A 14669-nucleotide genomic window follows, 5' to 3' on the forward strand; every position below is an offset into this window, starting at 1 on the left:
TATTTTCACTACGTAAGCACCCGTGTGGCCAGGGATGGGTTTTTAGGATCGGAAAGAGTTTCCATACCATTCAGCATTGCTTTTTGCTTCCTTTCCTCGGTCTTGGAGTGTGTGGGGAGCTGACAATTAGTCAGAAGACCGAAGGGCAGCAGCCGGACTCGGCTCTCGTCCGCCTTTTACTCCGCTTCAGCCCCTTTGCGCTCCGTCCTCCCCCGTCTCTTACGCGGTGGGTAGTGGTTGCCCACAAGGGCGCGAGTCTCATCACAGCCCAAACCTGGCAGCCCCGGCACCCGCTTGGTTCCACAGCGTAGGGAGACGAGCAGGTGAAGACGCTGGCTTGTGTCTGGACTTGAACCTCTTCGTTGTCGCATCTTTGTGCAGATTTCCAAAGTCATTTTCAAATGATTGATCACCTGGGAGAGCGCACCCCCCAGACAGCAGGTCAGAAATGTGGCAGGAGTCAGCTGGGACACCCAACCCCCCAGAGCATCAGACCCCGGCGCGAGTGCCGGGCAGTGCTCAGCTGACCGCGCCTGCAGCCAGCAGCGCCGGCCCAGCCCAGGGACTGGCAGGGACAAAGGGAGAAGCACCGTAGTGTCAACAGCTGGCATTTACGGGACACCTGCCACGTGCGGGCACCGCACCCCGCACCTGCGCTGTTTCTCGTGTGATGCTTTGACCCTGTACCCACGCGTGTGGATGGGGCACAAGTTAAATGATTACCTAAAACCACGTCAAACCACACCGGAGCCGGTGATGTTTAGGTCCCACGACCGACAGACAAAACAAAAGACAGGTCTTGTTTCTGTGACTCAGTGAACCGAATGGCTTCTCTTTAAAAACGCGGTGCGGTGCACTAGCACCCATGAGCGACGTCACCGCGTCTCCTCTGCGCCACGTTAAGCTGATAGTGGACACGCCGAGGAAGCCAGCACGGGTCCTAACCTCAGAGGTGACCCGTCTCCGTCCGCACCAGCTGCGACGGACGTGCAGCAGCCCACGTGTCTGACGGGCCTGGCCGTGGCACCCTTGCCACGCTCGTGAGCGTGAGGCCCCTGAGGACGAGGCGGTCACCTGTGGCCGCCCCAGAGCAGCGCAGTTTCCCAGCCCAGCCGGGCACAGGGCGTCCGTCCTGTGTCCCTGCTGCCTGTCCTCTGCAGGCCGAGTGTGAGTAGGAGGGCTTTTCCCAGCCCTGTGGGGTCCGGCCCAGCTCCACAGGGACGTAAGTGAAGCCGGTTTGGGTCTTGGCAGAGACGTGTGACTCGGTCTTGCTCCTCTCCCTTGGGCACAGCCTTCCAGAGCCACAGTTTTATTTTAAACTTGGTCAGAGAAGTTTGGTTTTAATTATGTGCCTCCCTGAGCTCGCAGCAACTTTCAAGTTAAAAGGTTTGTGGGATCTTTCTAAGCCCATCCTGGTGTCTTAAGAACCGTGCACGTTTCGCAAATGAAAACCAGCCAGATCCCGTCCCTTCCCAGACTGCCATCGAACGGATGGTGCTGTCCACTCTGTTCTGTTATCATTAGAAACAGGTCCCAGCCGCGGAGCTGGCCGTGATGGAAGGGGCCTGCCTCTCAGATCCGGGCGTTTTGAAAGCTCTGGTCGGTCTAGCTGGCCGTTCTTTTTATTTCTGCTTTCTGTGTTCGTACTGGTTTCGAGCAGCCTTTGGTCTCCTCTGCTCCGGGCTCCAGTGACCATCCTGTGGCCCCTAACTGGGCCATAGAAGCTGTGGAGCTGTTTCCTTCTCCCGACGGTTTGTGTCCAATACAGACCTACCGGGGTCCGTGACGGCCACCACGCGTCCTCCTCAGTGGCAGGTGGGACAGGCCTTTCACGGGACACAGACGGCCCCTCAGATTCCTGACAAGAGCCGCAGCATAGTACGCGTTCGTGGCCTGCAGCGTGGCTGGAGGCCCGCGCCTGCTCTGAGCTGTGGGACAGTGTGCCGTCCACATAGGGTCCTCAGGCGCTCAGACCTTGAATTGCAGAGTGGCTGACCTGATCTTGAGAGCAGGACAGGCCGTCCCCAGAGAGCAGGTGGCCAGACTGCGTCCCCAGCCCCTGGAGGGCCCTGGGTCTGGCTACGGCCCCCAGGCCTCTGTCCCAGGGCTTCTTGCCTGCTGTCCACTCGGCTGACTTTCATGCCTCAAGGGTCCGCGATGTCCTGCTTGCCTCTTAGGACGTCACTTCCTGGCTCCCCCGAGTCCACTTGGGCAAGCTCCCCTGTGTCCTGCTCCCCAGAGTCGTTCGGCCATCCCTCTCCGTGGAACGAGAAGCAGCGTCAGGATGACTGAGAACTAACTGTGTGCATTTGACAGCAGGAGAAAGAGGGTCACTTGAGGTCAAGCCTCCTCGGATTCAACACCCTGCCCCCTGTACCCAAGAAACCCAAACTTTCCTCTCCCCAAATCCAACCAGTGTTTTCTCACCAAATACCAGATGATCCAGAAGCCAAGCCGAGCAGTAGTTTTTGAGGTCTTCCACCAGCCGACACGGAGCGTGAGCCGGGCGCCCTGGCCGTTCTGAGAGGCCGGGGCGGAGCCCCGAGGTGTGCACGTGCCTTCCCACTGCACGACGCCCCTTCCGGGCCGAGCCCACTCCGGGAGGACACCAGCCCGGAGCAGGCCCAGGCCGCCCCCCTCTGGAATCATAGCATTCTCGGGGTGCTGGCTGTCGCCTCTGCTGCATCTGGGCCCCTCTCACCAGCCCTGTCTGCTGCCCTCTGGCTGGGCTGTGTTCCCAGTGCCTCCTGGGGGTCAGACTCAGCAGGCCCTTGGCCTTGGCCGCACAGTTTACTCTCAAGTCCAGGCTCTGGCGTGGCACACCTGCAGTCCCCAGGGGCGGGGCTGACACCCAGGTGGGCGGAGGCGGCACTCCCACAGAGCTGGCGGGTCTGCATAGCATTTTCGGATATTAAGCAATTCTTGAAAGGGGATTGAAAAAGGCTTCCAGCGAGAGAAGTGCTCTTCCTTAGCGTCTGCAGAGCAGCGCTTGGTAGCAGGCTGTGCAGTCGGCCGCCCCTGGGACCCGCTGCGGGTGTCGGGAGCTCCCGGGTTCCAGCTCTCGTGTCTCCGACGCTCGACTCCCAGGCCGTGAGGGTGTCAAAGATGGACCACGTGCTTCTGCTGACGCCCCCGCTCACGCCGGGGGTCTTCACGCAGGAGGCCAGGACCGCCCAGCCAGGCTGTGTGCGGAGCGGGGCCTTTCTAAAGCGCGCAGGGAAGGATTTAGTACTCGAGACCTGTGCAGAGAGCTCCTGCTGGGCGCCAAGGCGTGCGTTCCGAGGACCCGCGAGGGGTTCCCAAAGGCATCCCGTGGGGAAGGCCGCCCAGTCTCCTGCAGCCAGGCGTGGTGCCCTTGCCTGCGGGCCCTCAGCAGAGCCGGGCCTCGGCGCTGCTGCTCCGCGGTGCAGGCTTCGGCGTCTGTCCTGTGGCGTCGTGGGTTGTCGAGTCCTCGCCTCTCTCCCTCCGTCTCGTGTGTGTGGCTGAGGGTTCTGATGTTAACAGCTCGAAAGGGGAAATATGTGGACACGTGCAAATCGCCTGCATTTTTATTTGCCTGAGCTCTTTAAAAACGTACGTGGAGAGAAGGTGAAGGTCACCAAGGCTAAAAATCAGCGCAAAGGGCGGGCGCTGTTTCCGCTGCCGGTCACGGTGACCGTGCGGCCGGGCTTGCAGGTGGCGGCCGGAAGCGGCCTTGTTCTGAGGCCTCGGCGCCACTGTCCTTCGTACGGTTTTTACCACCATCCTGGGGACCGGGCAGGGACTGTCCCGGGAGGTCGCGGGAGAGCCAGGAACTGTCCGGAGTTTCAGCGTTTGCGAGGTGCCGTGTCCACTCAGGGCCAGGGAACCCCAGGAAGTTCACACAGCGGACACCGAGACCATAGGGTCAGTGGGTCCTGGGGCGTGGGAGGCGGGGTGTGGGCATCTCCCTGACTCCCAGGGTGGGCGGGCACCGTCCGGACACAGCTTCGTGGCCATGGCGTGGGGTGAGCGGGAGCCGCCCCCTCTGCCGGCCGTGAGCCTGAGGCGCGTCTGTAAGTGAAGCTAGTAAGTGCCCTTTCTGCTAATGCTGGTTTTAATTTCTGTTCTGTTTTTGTCTCTCTTCTTCAGCACGAAAGACTCTCTAGGTAAGAAGCCGCGTCCCGCGCTCGCGTGGCGCTGTGCGTGCATGTCGGGCCGAACCCAGTGTCTGTCACGGCGCAGCCGCGCTCCTCACGCCCTCCCCGCCTGCCTTCCTGGCTCCACGGCCCCGCAGTGGTCCAGACTTCCTCACCCCACCCGCCTCACTGTGCGCGCCCCGCCCGCCCTGCTGCGTGCACCTCGCTGCTGGCCGTAGCTGTCCGAAAGTACCAGCGGGGAACGGCAGCTGAGGCACAGTGTGGCCGGGCAGGGACAGGGAGGGGGCAATGACATCTGCTGGCTCAGGGCCACTTCCCGGGGTGGGAGCAGGTGCCCGGGCTGAGGGGCATGCAGCCTCCGTGCTGTCCGGTGGCCAGGGATCCAGCTCCAGCCTTTGCCCCGGGTGCCGCTCAGTGTGATGTGCCGAGTGAACACGAGACCTGACTTGGATTGCTGAGTACGTCAGGGAGCGCCCAGAGCTGAGGGAGCGAGCAGCCCCCGTGGCTCCCACCAGTGCAGGCCCGTCTCCCGAAGAGCAAGCAGAACAGCAGAGGCTGTGGGCCACACGCCCGAACCTCTCCTCCACTGTCCCTCAGCTGGAGCAGTCGGGATGGGACTGGGGGCAGCTGCAGTCGTGGGCCGGCCTGGGGCGAGTGAGGCTCATGACTGGCTAGGGAATTGAGCTGGTTCTTCTTTAGGAATATGTCTTAAAATGTATGTGTGCATGGGTGCTTCCTCTGCTTACCCTCCTGCCAGACACCAGCTGGGGATAAATAATTTACACCTCACCCAGCAGAAAATTCATTTTGCAAAATTGGTGAGCATATATTGTCCTACAGTTAATTTCTCGTGAACTCTGCTACTTCATAATGGCCATTTATGAAAAGAGATCCCCTCCCCCGAGACTTCAAAATATGCTCTAAAACTGGTGATTGAAACAGCGAGGTGCACGTTCAAGAATAAACAAGTCTGTGGAGCGCAGTAGGTAACCCTGAACACTCACGTGTCTACGGTGACTTCCAGGCCCCGTGGCGAGAGCTATGTCGTGACCATTGGGACAGTGACTCGGTTTGAGAAAGTAGATCCTTCCCTCAAACCAGAGCGAAAACAAAACAGATTTCAGATGGGTTCCAACCGTTAAGACAGAAAGGTTTCACTATGAAAGTGTAGAGGAGATTATTTATGATCTTTATACAGGAAAGACTTTTCCAAGTGCGATACCATGGAGGTAGAAATTGTCAGACTTGATCATGTAAAATTTAAGTCTTCTCTAGTAAAAGACACCATAATCAGAGACAAAAGGTGGGAAGAAACACCTGCAGCGGGCATCGGTTTTGAAAGGCCTGCTACAGGGTGCTCGCGGTCCAAGAAGAAGGGTGAGAGGCTGTGAGCGGGCAACTCGGAAACAGGAGGATGGGGAGCCAGAGCTGCGGAGCCTCCCAGGGATTCGGAAGCGTGAAGGCCGACGGGCGAGATGCTTCTGGACCAGGAAGGGCCGACGTCCCGCAGGCCGGGCAGCGTGTCCGCACGTTGGCGCCTCCGACACGCCTGCCCCTGGACCTGGAGTTGGCCCTGACACAGTCACGGGGCAGACGCCCTGGGATCGGCAGACAGGTCTTCACTGTGACGTTCCATCAGCTAAAACTTCAAGACGGTGAACGTGGTCATCGACGGGTTCAGTCACCGTCAGCCGCACGGTGGGAGGCGGCGGCCATGTCGCGAAGCGGGGCGGGCCGCGTCTGCGTGTGTGCAGAGGAGCCGGGGGCCCGCGGCAGCACGCATCATCCGACCCGCGTGCAGAAGTATGTCGAACGTGGGTGTTTACTGCCCTGCAAGGCTGTGAACCGAGCCGGTAGTAGTGCTCGTCCCTGGGCAGGTCACGGGACGTCCTGCCTTGGACGCTTCGGTGCTGTCGACGTGTTTCAGCAAATCCGTAAGGCTTCTGGAACTGGACGTCGACAGAGATTTGCAAAGCTAAGAAAAGGGAGACGAACGAGAAGAAAAGGGTGCGGCGGACTCAGCATGTGCAGCGGAGGTAGCCGTAGCGTGATCAGGGACTCGGGGTCATCCTCGCCGCTCCCCCACCCCCACCGCGGCCACCGCCACCGCCGCAGAGGCACCCGACGGACGTCCCACAGCAGTGGGAGCGTGCGGAGCCCCGCAGGGCCGTTCACGTGTGGCAGCACCATGGCCACAGTTGGTGTGGAGCGCGCAAAGTCCCAGGGAACGTGACCTGGTGACGAGGGTCACAAGCCACCCACTCAGGTGTTTGCTGGGACCCCAAGTGGTCGAGCTCCTCCCAGGAGGCACAGATTTGCTGTGGGGCACAGATGGGGTGGCAAACCCGCCCTTTGGGCACCACCTGGGGCCCCTGCGGGCAGACCTGCTGCCCCCCACGCGGCCTCCCGCCCACCTGCAAGTCCGTGTCTGATTTGTCAGTGGTTCACGGGGCCCTCGTCCAAGAGCTAGTGAGACCCGCTCGGCTTGCGAGAAGTGGCTCAGCCCTAAATTAACTTGAAAAGCTCTCAGATGTAAGTCAGCGTTTGGATCCAAACCACCAATTTTTCAAGTCGGCTCCATTCTTGGCCAACAATGGCCTCCATCCTGGCGGTGTAGCCCTGAGCTTGGGGTGCCTGGAGGGAGGGGTGTCAGGGACGGGCTGTTTGCGTTCTTTCTGGCCTGAGCTTCGGGCCTCAGGAGAGGCACCCCACTTGCCGTCCTCGGAGCCCACTCACCACCGTTCCTGTGTCCCCGCAGGCTGGAATCCGCAGCCAGTAACCCTGCGACCAGTGACCCCTATGCGGACCGGGCCTCAGCGAGAGCCCGCCGGGAGGCCCGGGAGGCCCGCCTCGCCTCCCTGACCAGCCGCGTGGAGGAAGGCAGCAGCCGGGACTACAGAAAAGTAGGGGCCTGTCCGCCTTCCCACCCGTGGGTCACACCCGCAGCCTCCTGGCCGTCCCCACGGTCTGGGAAATGCGTGCCGCTCTGGCAAAGCAGGAGATGGTGCTTGGGTGACAGGCGGTGGCACCTGGCTGCTCCTCGTGTGGCTTCAGCGCAGTGAGCACGTGCCCGTGGGACTCGAGACTGTGACGGGAGGAGGGGCGAGTCCGCTCATCCTGGCCCCGCGGGTCTGCCCTGCTGTGGCTCTCACGAGGCCCTTGGGGTGCTGGGGACAGTGTGTGGCATGCAGGGTGCCCCTTCCATCTCGCTGGAACATCCCCAGCTCTGGGCCAGCCGACAGCCCGCCCTTTCGAGCGCTTGAGACGCAAACACTCGCTGAGGGGCGGTCTTGTCAGTGCTGGCTCAGCGGAGCTCGGCCACAGTCAGCAGCACGGCCTCTAGGAAATGCCCTCTCGTGGGGACTGCGTCTAAGCAATGCAAGTGCCCCGAGGGACACAAGGCATCCCCAAGGCGCCGGAACCCCGCTGTCTAAGCCCTGGGCACCCGGACGTGTCCTGTGCCGGACCCCCTCCTCCTCACAGCTGCCCAAGTGTGACAACCAGGGGCAGGGCCCGTGGGCGTATGGGGACGCTGGGGTGCCGGTGCTGGGGGGAGCCTCGAGGTGACCCGGTCTCTTCCCCCGTCCCCCAGCTCTACGAGAGCGCCCTGACCGAAAATCAGAAGCTGAAGGCCCAGCTGCAGGAGGCCCAGCTGGAGCTGGCGGATGTGCAGTCCAGGCTGGAGAAGGTGGCCCAGGTGAGGGGGCCGGGGGACGGGAAGGAGACACGAGTGAAAAGCGGCCCCCCTCAGAGACGGGCAGAGGGCCGTCGGGTTCTGAGCTGACCGCAGGGTCAGTCAGCGTTTAACTGGAGTGGAGAGTGGCTGGTTCCACGACCGTCTGGTGGCCTGACCGTGACCACTGATAATCACTCCTGAGCCTGAGCTACTCACTTCTGAGTGGGAAAGCGTGGCCCACGTCGCCATTTCTGCCTGTGGGTCACGTCGCAGCCCAGCTCATCTGCACACTACCTCCTGTGGTGGACACGAGCTCCACTGAACCTGTGCAGGGACGTCACGAGTTAGGCCTGGAGAGGGGGGGTCCCCTAAGAGAGGGAGGACTGTCCTGTGGCACGTGCCACCCCCAGCCACCACTGTGTCAGCCTGGAGCAGGCTCGGCAGTGCCGGCCCCACCGGGCCTCACTAATGCAGTGGCACTTAGAGCTGGAGGTGACAGCCTCGTCCCCAGGGACACAGCCAGGCAGGTGAGCCCAGGGCTCTCACGTTGGTGCCGAGGCGCCTGGGACTGAGTCTCGGAAGCTAAGCTGACGTAGACGTGGCTGCGACGCAGCCCAGCCGGGAGCGGAGCGGGAACGCTCAGCTGTGTAGCCGGCGTGTGGGTTTGGGGCGGGGTGTTAAGCCCTCACTTGGGGTTCCCGACAGGAAAGCCAGGACACCCCCACTTTTCGGAGAACGGCTTGGCCAGGCGGCAGATGCGTGGCCTGTCCCGCGCGCTGCCGCCATGTGGCTCTCCCCCGAGTCCCTGCGACCACAGCACAGGCGATGGCGGGTTCGCCGTGACTCCGGAGAACACGCGAGTGGGTCTCAGACTGAGATAAACGCACGAGTCAGGGTGGACCAGACCGGCCTCAAGCGGCACTGTGACCCCAGCAGCATCCCCGAGGCAGGCCGGCTGCGGTGGGGACATGCAGGCCGTGCTGGGTCTCGGCACGTGGCAGGGCTGGAGGGACGCCTGCCCACGCCACACGCCCGAGGCCACGGAGCACACACAGGGCTTGAGAGACCGTCCTGCACAGTAGCTTTCTGGCCGGCTGCTTGCCACGGACATCAGAACAGACTTTGCTCTGCCAAGTCCCAGTTATCGAAATCGGGCAGAATCGGGGCTGCTACAAAGCAGGTCTCCGCTATCAACAAAGATGGGACGCCAGGCAGGACGGGCTCAGCTGCGCGGAGCCGTGGCCACACAGCGGCTCTGCTGAACTGCCCGGGGGGAACTTCGAGGAAACGGCGCCGGCCAGCATGTATCGCAGCCCCGCGGGAGCGGACTTGCGAGGGCAGGGACAGCACGGGGCCACCCGGCCCCTCCCTCTTCCTTCTGCTGCAGCAGGTGACAGCTGTGGCCCCAAGGACGGGAGCCCAGGGTGGAGCCAAAAGCTTGAGCTTCACTTCGGTTCTGCTTTTCCTTTGTTTTTTGAAAAAAAAGCTGTGTGAGCCGACAGGTTTGTCTAGCGCGTCCGTGCCTGGCACCGGGCGGTTCACACACAGTCGCCCTGAACACGCCCAGTGTCTGTCGGCTGCAGGAGTCCGTCCAGCCCTCGAACGCAAGGCCAGAGCAACGTCGGGTTTGTTAACACCCTCGACCGGACGTTGCTCTGCCCGACAGCCGTGTGGCCAACCCTTCTCGGCCCCTCTGCAGACTTAACTGAATGTGAGGCGGCTCTAATGCGGAGCCCTGGCTTCTGCTCAGCTGCGTCGTAGGCGCATGAAGCAGGCGAGCGCGCCGGCCCCGCTCAGAGCCACGTGGATGTCATGAGGGGCCTGGGGGCCCCGAGCGCCCGCTGCCATGTGGAAGCCCCAGCTCCTTTCCCGTGGGCAGTGACGTCACTCATGGAGAGGACGCGGGAAGGGCGGGACATGGGGGACGTGGGGGACGTGGGCACTGTGGGCCCAGAGAGGGAGGGTGGGGTGTCTGTGCTGCGACCTGAGGTGTCGGGAGAACTGTGCCCACCTGTCCTGCCGCAGGAGCTGCAGACTCGGGCCGTGGCGCGGGGCTCACAGACCCCGCAGAACGCGGCTGCTGGGCACAGGCCCGGCGCGTGCGTGCCGTCCAGGGCCACGGGCCTGACAGCGTCTCCTCTCCCTTGCTCCACAGAGACAAGAGAAGACGTCTGACAGGTCCTCGATGCTGGAGGTGGAGAAACGGGTACGAGCCCCTCCCCGCTTCGCCCCACATTCCGAGCGCCTGACCTGGAGCCCGGCTGAGAGGCGGCGGCGGCCACACCCGCCCAGCTCGCTCGCTGGCTCGTCCTTGTTGTCTGACTGCAGCTATCTGACTGCTAGGCCTTTGGCTGCCCATGGTCCTGTCTAGCCGTGGGGGCAGGGTCCTCAGAAGGTGACATCATTGTTCTGCCTGTAGGCAGACCTGTCCCCAGCACACGGATACACACAATGCACACATATACGGACACATACACGTGAACATGCACACACACACGTAGACATACATGCAGACGTGCACAGATGCACGCACATGTATACAGACACGTGTGCACGCATGCAGTTGCATGTATGCATGTGATCTTGCGTGCATGTGCACTGCATGCGTACACATAGGCACGTGCACACGTATACAGACATGTACACGTGTGGGCACTTGCATGCATGCACACGCACACAGACGTGCACACACACATGCGTGTGCGCACACGGGGTCAGTCCCTGCCCTTCCACGCACCGTGAGCACAGGAGGCTTCTGCAAGACACCTGCCATTGGTCCGGCCTTAAGACTTGAGAGATGAGCCAGCAGCGAATAAGGGCCCGGAGGGGTCTGTGTCGACAGCTGACCTCCCGGCTGCATCAGAATGTTTTCTGGACACTGACGTTCTTGGGTGGAAAGACTGATTTATCGATGAGCCCTAGCTTTGACTCGACCCTGGGGCCAGAGCATATTCCCTTCTCCTGTTTGATCTGGAAAGCTGCTGTTTTGTGTTTCATTCCCTCGGCCCGTAGCAAACCTCTGTGGTCCCTCATCTAATGAGGGAACCTGCTGGGTTCAGGGGACATCAGGGTAAGGGACATGGGTGGGGGTGGGTGCTGCTTGTTCACCTTCTTCCCTGGGAACTGGGGCAGCATGGCAACAGGTAACGATGCCTTTTTGAGCAAGGATCCTGGTCTCGGAGCCATTTGACATTCCAAGGGCGGCTCGGGGCCCGGCCTCACCCCATGTGCACGTTTCCGGTCGTCTGGCGGGAGATTCGGAGACTGTGGCTCTTGTCAGGGAAGCCGGGTCACATGTCGCTCACACCTCCTGGGTGCGGTTTACCGGGGTCTCGACCCTGGGTCACATGGCGGTGGGGTGGCATTTGAGTCCCTTCTAGACCCACGGGGTATTGAGCGTGTCATCTTCACACAGGAGAAACGCGCCCTGGAACGGAAGATGTCGGAGATGGAGGAGGAGATGAAGGTACGCTCCCTCCCCGGTCCTGCCGGGACTGAGCAGCCGAGCGCCAGCCCCGGCACACATCGCTGCGCACGCCCCCCAAGAAGAGCACATGGGGTCCCCGGGGGCGTCTCCAGCAGGCTCAGGGCAGACTGGGTCCAGCAGTTAAGGTTTCCCAGCCCTGGCGCTCCCCAAGGTGCTGGCGGCTCTAGCTCTCCGGGCCTCAGGAGGGGCCCGTGAGCTCACGGCAGCCAGGGTGCCCCCCGCACTCCCCCGCACCCGTCCCTGGCGGGAGGGTGCAGACCGAGCCCGTCCACACAGTCAGGGCCCGTGCTCCTGCAGAAGGCTCAGCCACGGGCACGCTCCTCCATCCCCTGCCGACCTGCAGTGACCACCATTATCAGCCACTTAGGTGGACAGCTGCCCTCCAGGCCGCCTTGAGGGCTGAGAACTGGCTGTGTCCCCAAAGGAGCTGATCCCTGCCATGGAGGGGACACAGCTGCTCAGGGCCACCTGGTGGGGTCCCGGGGTGCCCAACCCTGCCCTGCATGACCCCCCTGGCACCTGCTCAGCTTTCTGCCTCCCAGGGTCCTGTTTTACGGGTATTAGGTTCAGGGCTTGCAGCGGGGGACACTCCGGCGTCCCTGGTATGCCCCTGGGGAGACGTGTTGCTGGTTCACTGGGGAGCAAGGCCAGAGTTCGCACAAAGGGCAGGCTCACAGCAGCCCCACCCTGACGTCCGAGCTCTGTGGTCACTCCCACAGACCTCAGAGCGCAACGCCTTCCACCTCTGAGCCTGGGTCAGGACAGTGAGGGGCAGAGGTGACCGGCAGTTTGCGCCAGGGTGGTCAGAGCTGCCTGACCCCACGCTTTCCCACCCGGGCTTGGCCAGCCACCCCGTGCGCCTGTCCAGAGCATGTGCAGCCAGAGGCCCTGGCGCTGTCTGTGGGGCGCCTGAGGGACAGCGTCTGCTGTCAGGCGGCCATTCGCGGTGCTCACCAGGAGGTGGCCTGGTGCTGCCCAGAACCAGGCAGGGGACGCCAGAGCTGGTGCCTCTGATGGAGCCCGGCCAGCCTGGGCCCACGGTCATGGGCATGCCACGTCATAGACCCTGACAGGCCAGAGGGGCGGCCAGGCTTCCTCAGCCCGTCCAGCTCTCGGGGGCAAGTGTGGGAGCCCCGTCTGGTTCCTGCCACCCAAGTCCTGTGGTTGTGACAGGCTGACATGTTGCTCCGTGTCCCCGTCCTGCTGAGCCGTGGTTTCCTAACCAGGTCCTGAGTTCTCTGTGCTCAGCAGAGATGATGACGCATGGGACTGTCCGCCGTTCTCGGTCCTAGGTCAGTTGTTGCCAGCTCCTTATTCACTTCGAATTGCCAAAGAGCCGGACAGTGACTGGTGACACCCCAGACCAGTGGCTGCGTGTGCGTGAAACCAATCGGCCCAGTGGGTGCATCACCCCCAAGGCCAGCCACAGGGGCACGTGGAGAAGCAGCACTGCCTGTAAGGCCTCTGGACTGACCCTTCGCTTGGCCAGGGCCCAGCATGGGGCTCGCGGTCGTCCGCCACCCCAGGGGGCCAAGGGCGGGGCATTCAAGCCCCCATTGGCACCAGGCCTGTGACGTTTATGCCTGTGCCTCGTCTGGAGGCAGAAACTTGAGATGTGTACGTCCAAACTTCGTAAAACTGGTGTGACAGTCCCGATGGAGTCTGAGGAAGTGCTCGCCTCGTTTCCAGGCCCCTCTTCCAGACCAGTGGGTGGTGACCACAGGCCACAGGTCTGTGTCTGGGGAGCTGGCCAACAGCACAGGCAACTGCCTTGTCCAGCCTGCGACCCGGCCGAGCTGAGGGCCAGCTGGACCCGTGCTGATCACATACGCAGTTACACCGACCCTTCTTGGAGCAACTGGTCAGAAGCAGGTGGACGGCTGGCCTCCAGCGACCCCTGAGATGGGTGCTCAGCGCAGAGTGCCCCTTGTGCCTGTTCTGATGCAGCAAATCGAGGGCCGAGGCCAGGCGGGACGAACGGGAGCCGTGAGGGGCGTGAGGGCCCCGTGGTGACGCGCGCCTGTCTGCCTTGACTCGGAAGGGAGCGCCTGTGTGCCGGGGCCACCCTCGCCGCCGGCCGTGGCGGGGCGTGTGCCGCATGAGCTGCGCTGGGCTGGGCTGCGCCCGCGCCAAGCCCAGTTGCATCTGTGCTGCTGCCCACTCAGCCCCAGCCCCTCCCCGGGCCTCGCATGTGGCCGGCAGCCGGTTTGCTTTTGGGCGGTCTTGGGTTCATCTTGCTGACTCGGACTTGTCACCAGCTGACACTCCGAGCCCTGCGCGCCTGCTCTGTGCCTGCTCCGTCTGGAACGTTCCGCCAGGTGGCTCCCTGCCTCGTGCCCTCAAACCCGCCCGCCTCGATGGCTTGTGCTCCATGCGAGCTGGGCCACCTCCACAGCTGTGACCACTGCGGTGCCCTGGGAGACGAGGCCCAGTGCACAGGCTTTGGCCTGGCTGGCCCTGTGCCCGTTAACTGCTCCTGTGTCAGCCGTGGTCCCTGCTCTGCCCTCTCTGCAGCCAGCGGGGTGGCCTGCTCCCTGGTCCTCGATGGTGACATGGGACTCGGAGCCCGAGCTTTTCCCAAGCTGGTCGTCCTCCCTCTCTGGGGACAGATCGCAGCAGTTTGTCCCCGCTCGCTCTCTCTTCCCTGACCCCCTGTCTCTGCCTCGCATTTCTGCACCCTCACTCCCGGCAGCCGCGGCCACTGACCCTCCTTTCCGCCCTCATCGCACGGGTGAGAGACTGTCCTCTGCTCATGCAGCCCGCAGGACTGTCCGCCGCATCTGCGAAGCCCGTTCACGGGAGAAGCCGTGGTCGTCCTCAGCTTTAGGGTCAGCGCAGCTGACCCCTTAGGAAGGACAAGTGACAGCGAACAGGCCATTTAGTGATGTCACCAGGTCCTTTTGGGAGTGAGGTGTTAGTGGGGACGTCCGTGGGCTGGCTGTTCTGTTCCACGTGCAACTCTGACTCGTACACCAGTCCAGCCACTTCGTCACCGGGGATGGCAGGGGTGTCCCCTGTGAGGGCATAGCCGCCAGTGCCGGAGCGCCTGCGGTGGACACCTGTGCGCACCCGGAGCTGTGAGCCCGCGGTGCACAGAAGTGGGGTGCAGGCCAGAGTCCTGGAGCGCTCGCGCACCTGCCCCGTGCAGGTCAGAGGTCGGGCCGTCCTCGTGTGTGCCAGCGCCACCCCGAGCAGCATATGCCTCGTGCAGCACGCGCTGACTCGGCAGCACCCCCTTTTATTTGCTTCGTTTTATTTCTAAAGATGAAAACAGATCAAGGTAGCGAGAGAGCACCCAGGAAGAGGGCGGCGTGCGGGGCGAGGACAGGCGGCTCCTCGGCTCCGCCCCGCGGTGCTGGAGGTGCCTGAGGCTGTGGCCCAAGCAGCC

At 62.7% G+C, this 14669-nt stretch overlaps 1 protein-coding gene across 2 annotated transcripts in view; it reads left to right on the plus strand.

Annotated features, from left to right (window-relative positions):
* PPP1R12B (protein phosphatase 1 regulatory subunit 12B) overlaps positions 1 to 14669 on the plus strand; it is an 82950-nt gene that overhangs the window by 62310 nt on the left and 5971 nt on the right. For both annotated transcript variants that reach the window (XM_025044268.1, XM_015586565.2), the window contains 5 exons: positions 4111 to 4127; positions 6877 to 7021; positions 7711 to 7815; positions 9950 to 10000; positions 11210 to 11260. In XM_025044268.1, coding sequence (XP_024900036.1) covers positions 4111 to 4127; positions 6877 to 7021; positions 7711 to 7815; positions 9950 to 10000; positions 11210 to 11260 — 369 coding nt within the window. The remainder of the gene's footprint in view (positions 1 to 4110; positions 4128 to 6876; positions 7022 to 7710; positions 7816 to 9949; positions 10001 to 11209; positions 11261 to 14669) is intronic.

Source organism: Pteropus alecto, unplaced genomic scaffold (assembly GCF_000325575.1).
Source record: "Pteropus alecto unplaced genomic scaffold, ASM32557v1 scaffold563, whole genome shotgun sequence".
Classification (NCBI taxonomy): domain Eukaryota; kingdom Metazoa; phylum Chordata; class Mammalia; order Chiroptera; family Pteropodidae; genus Pteropus; species Pteropus alecto.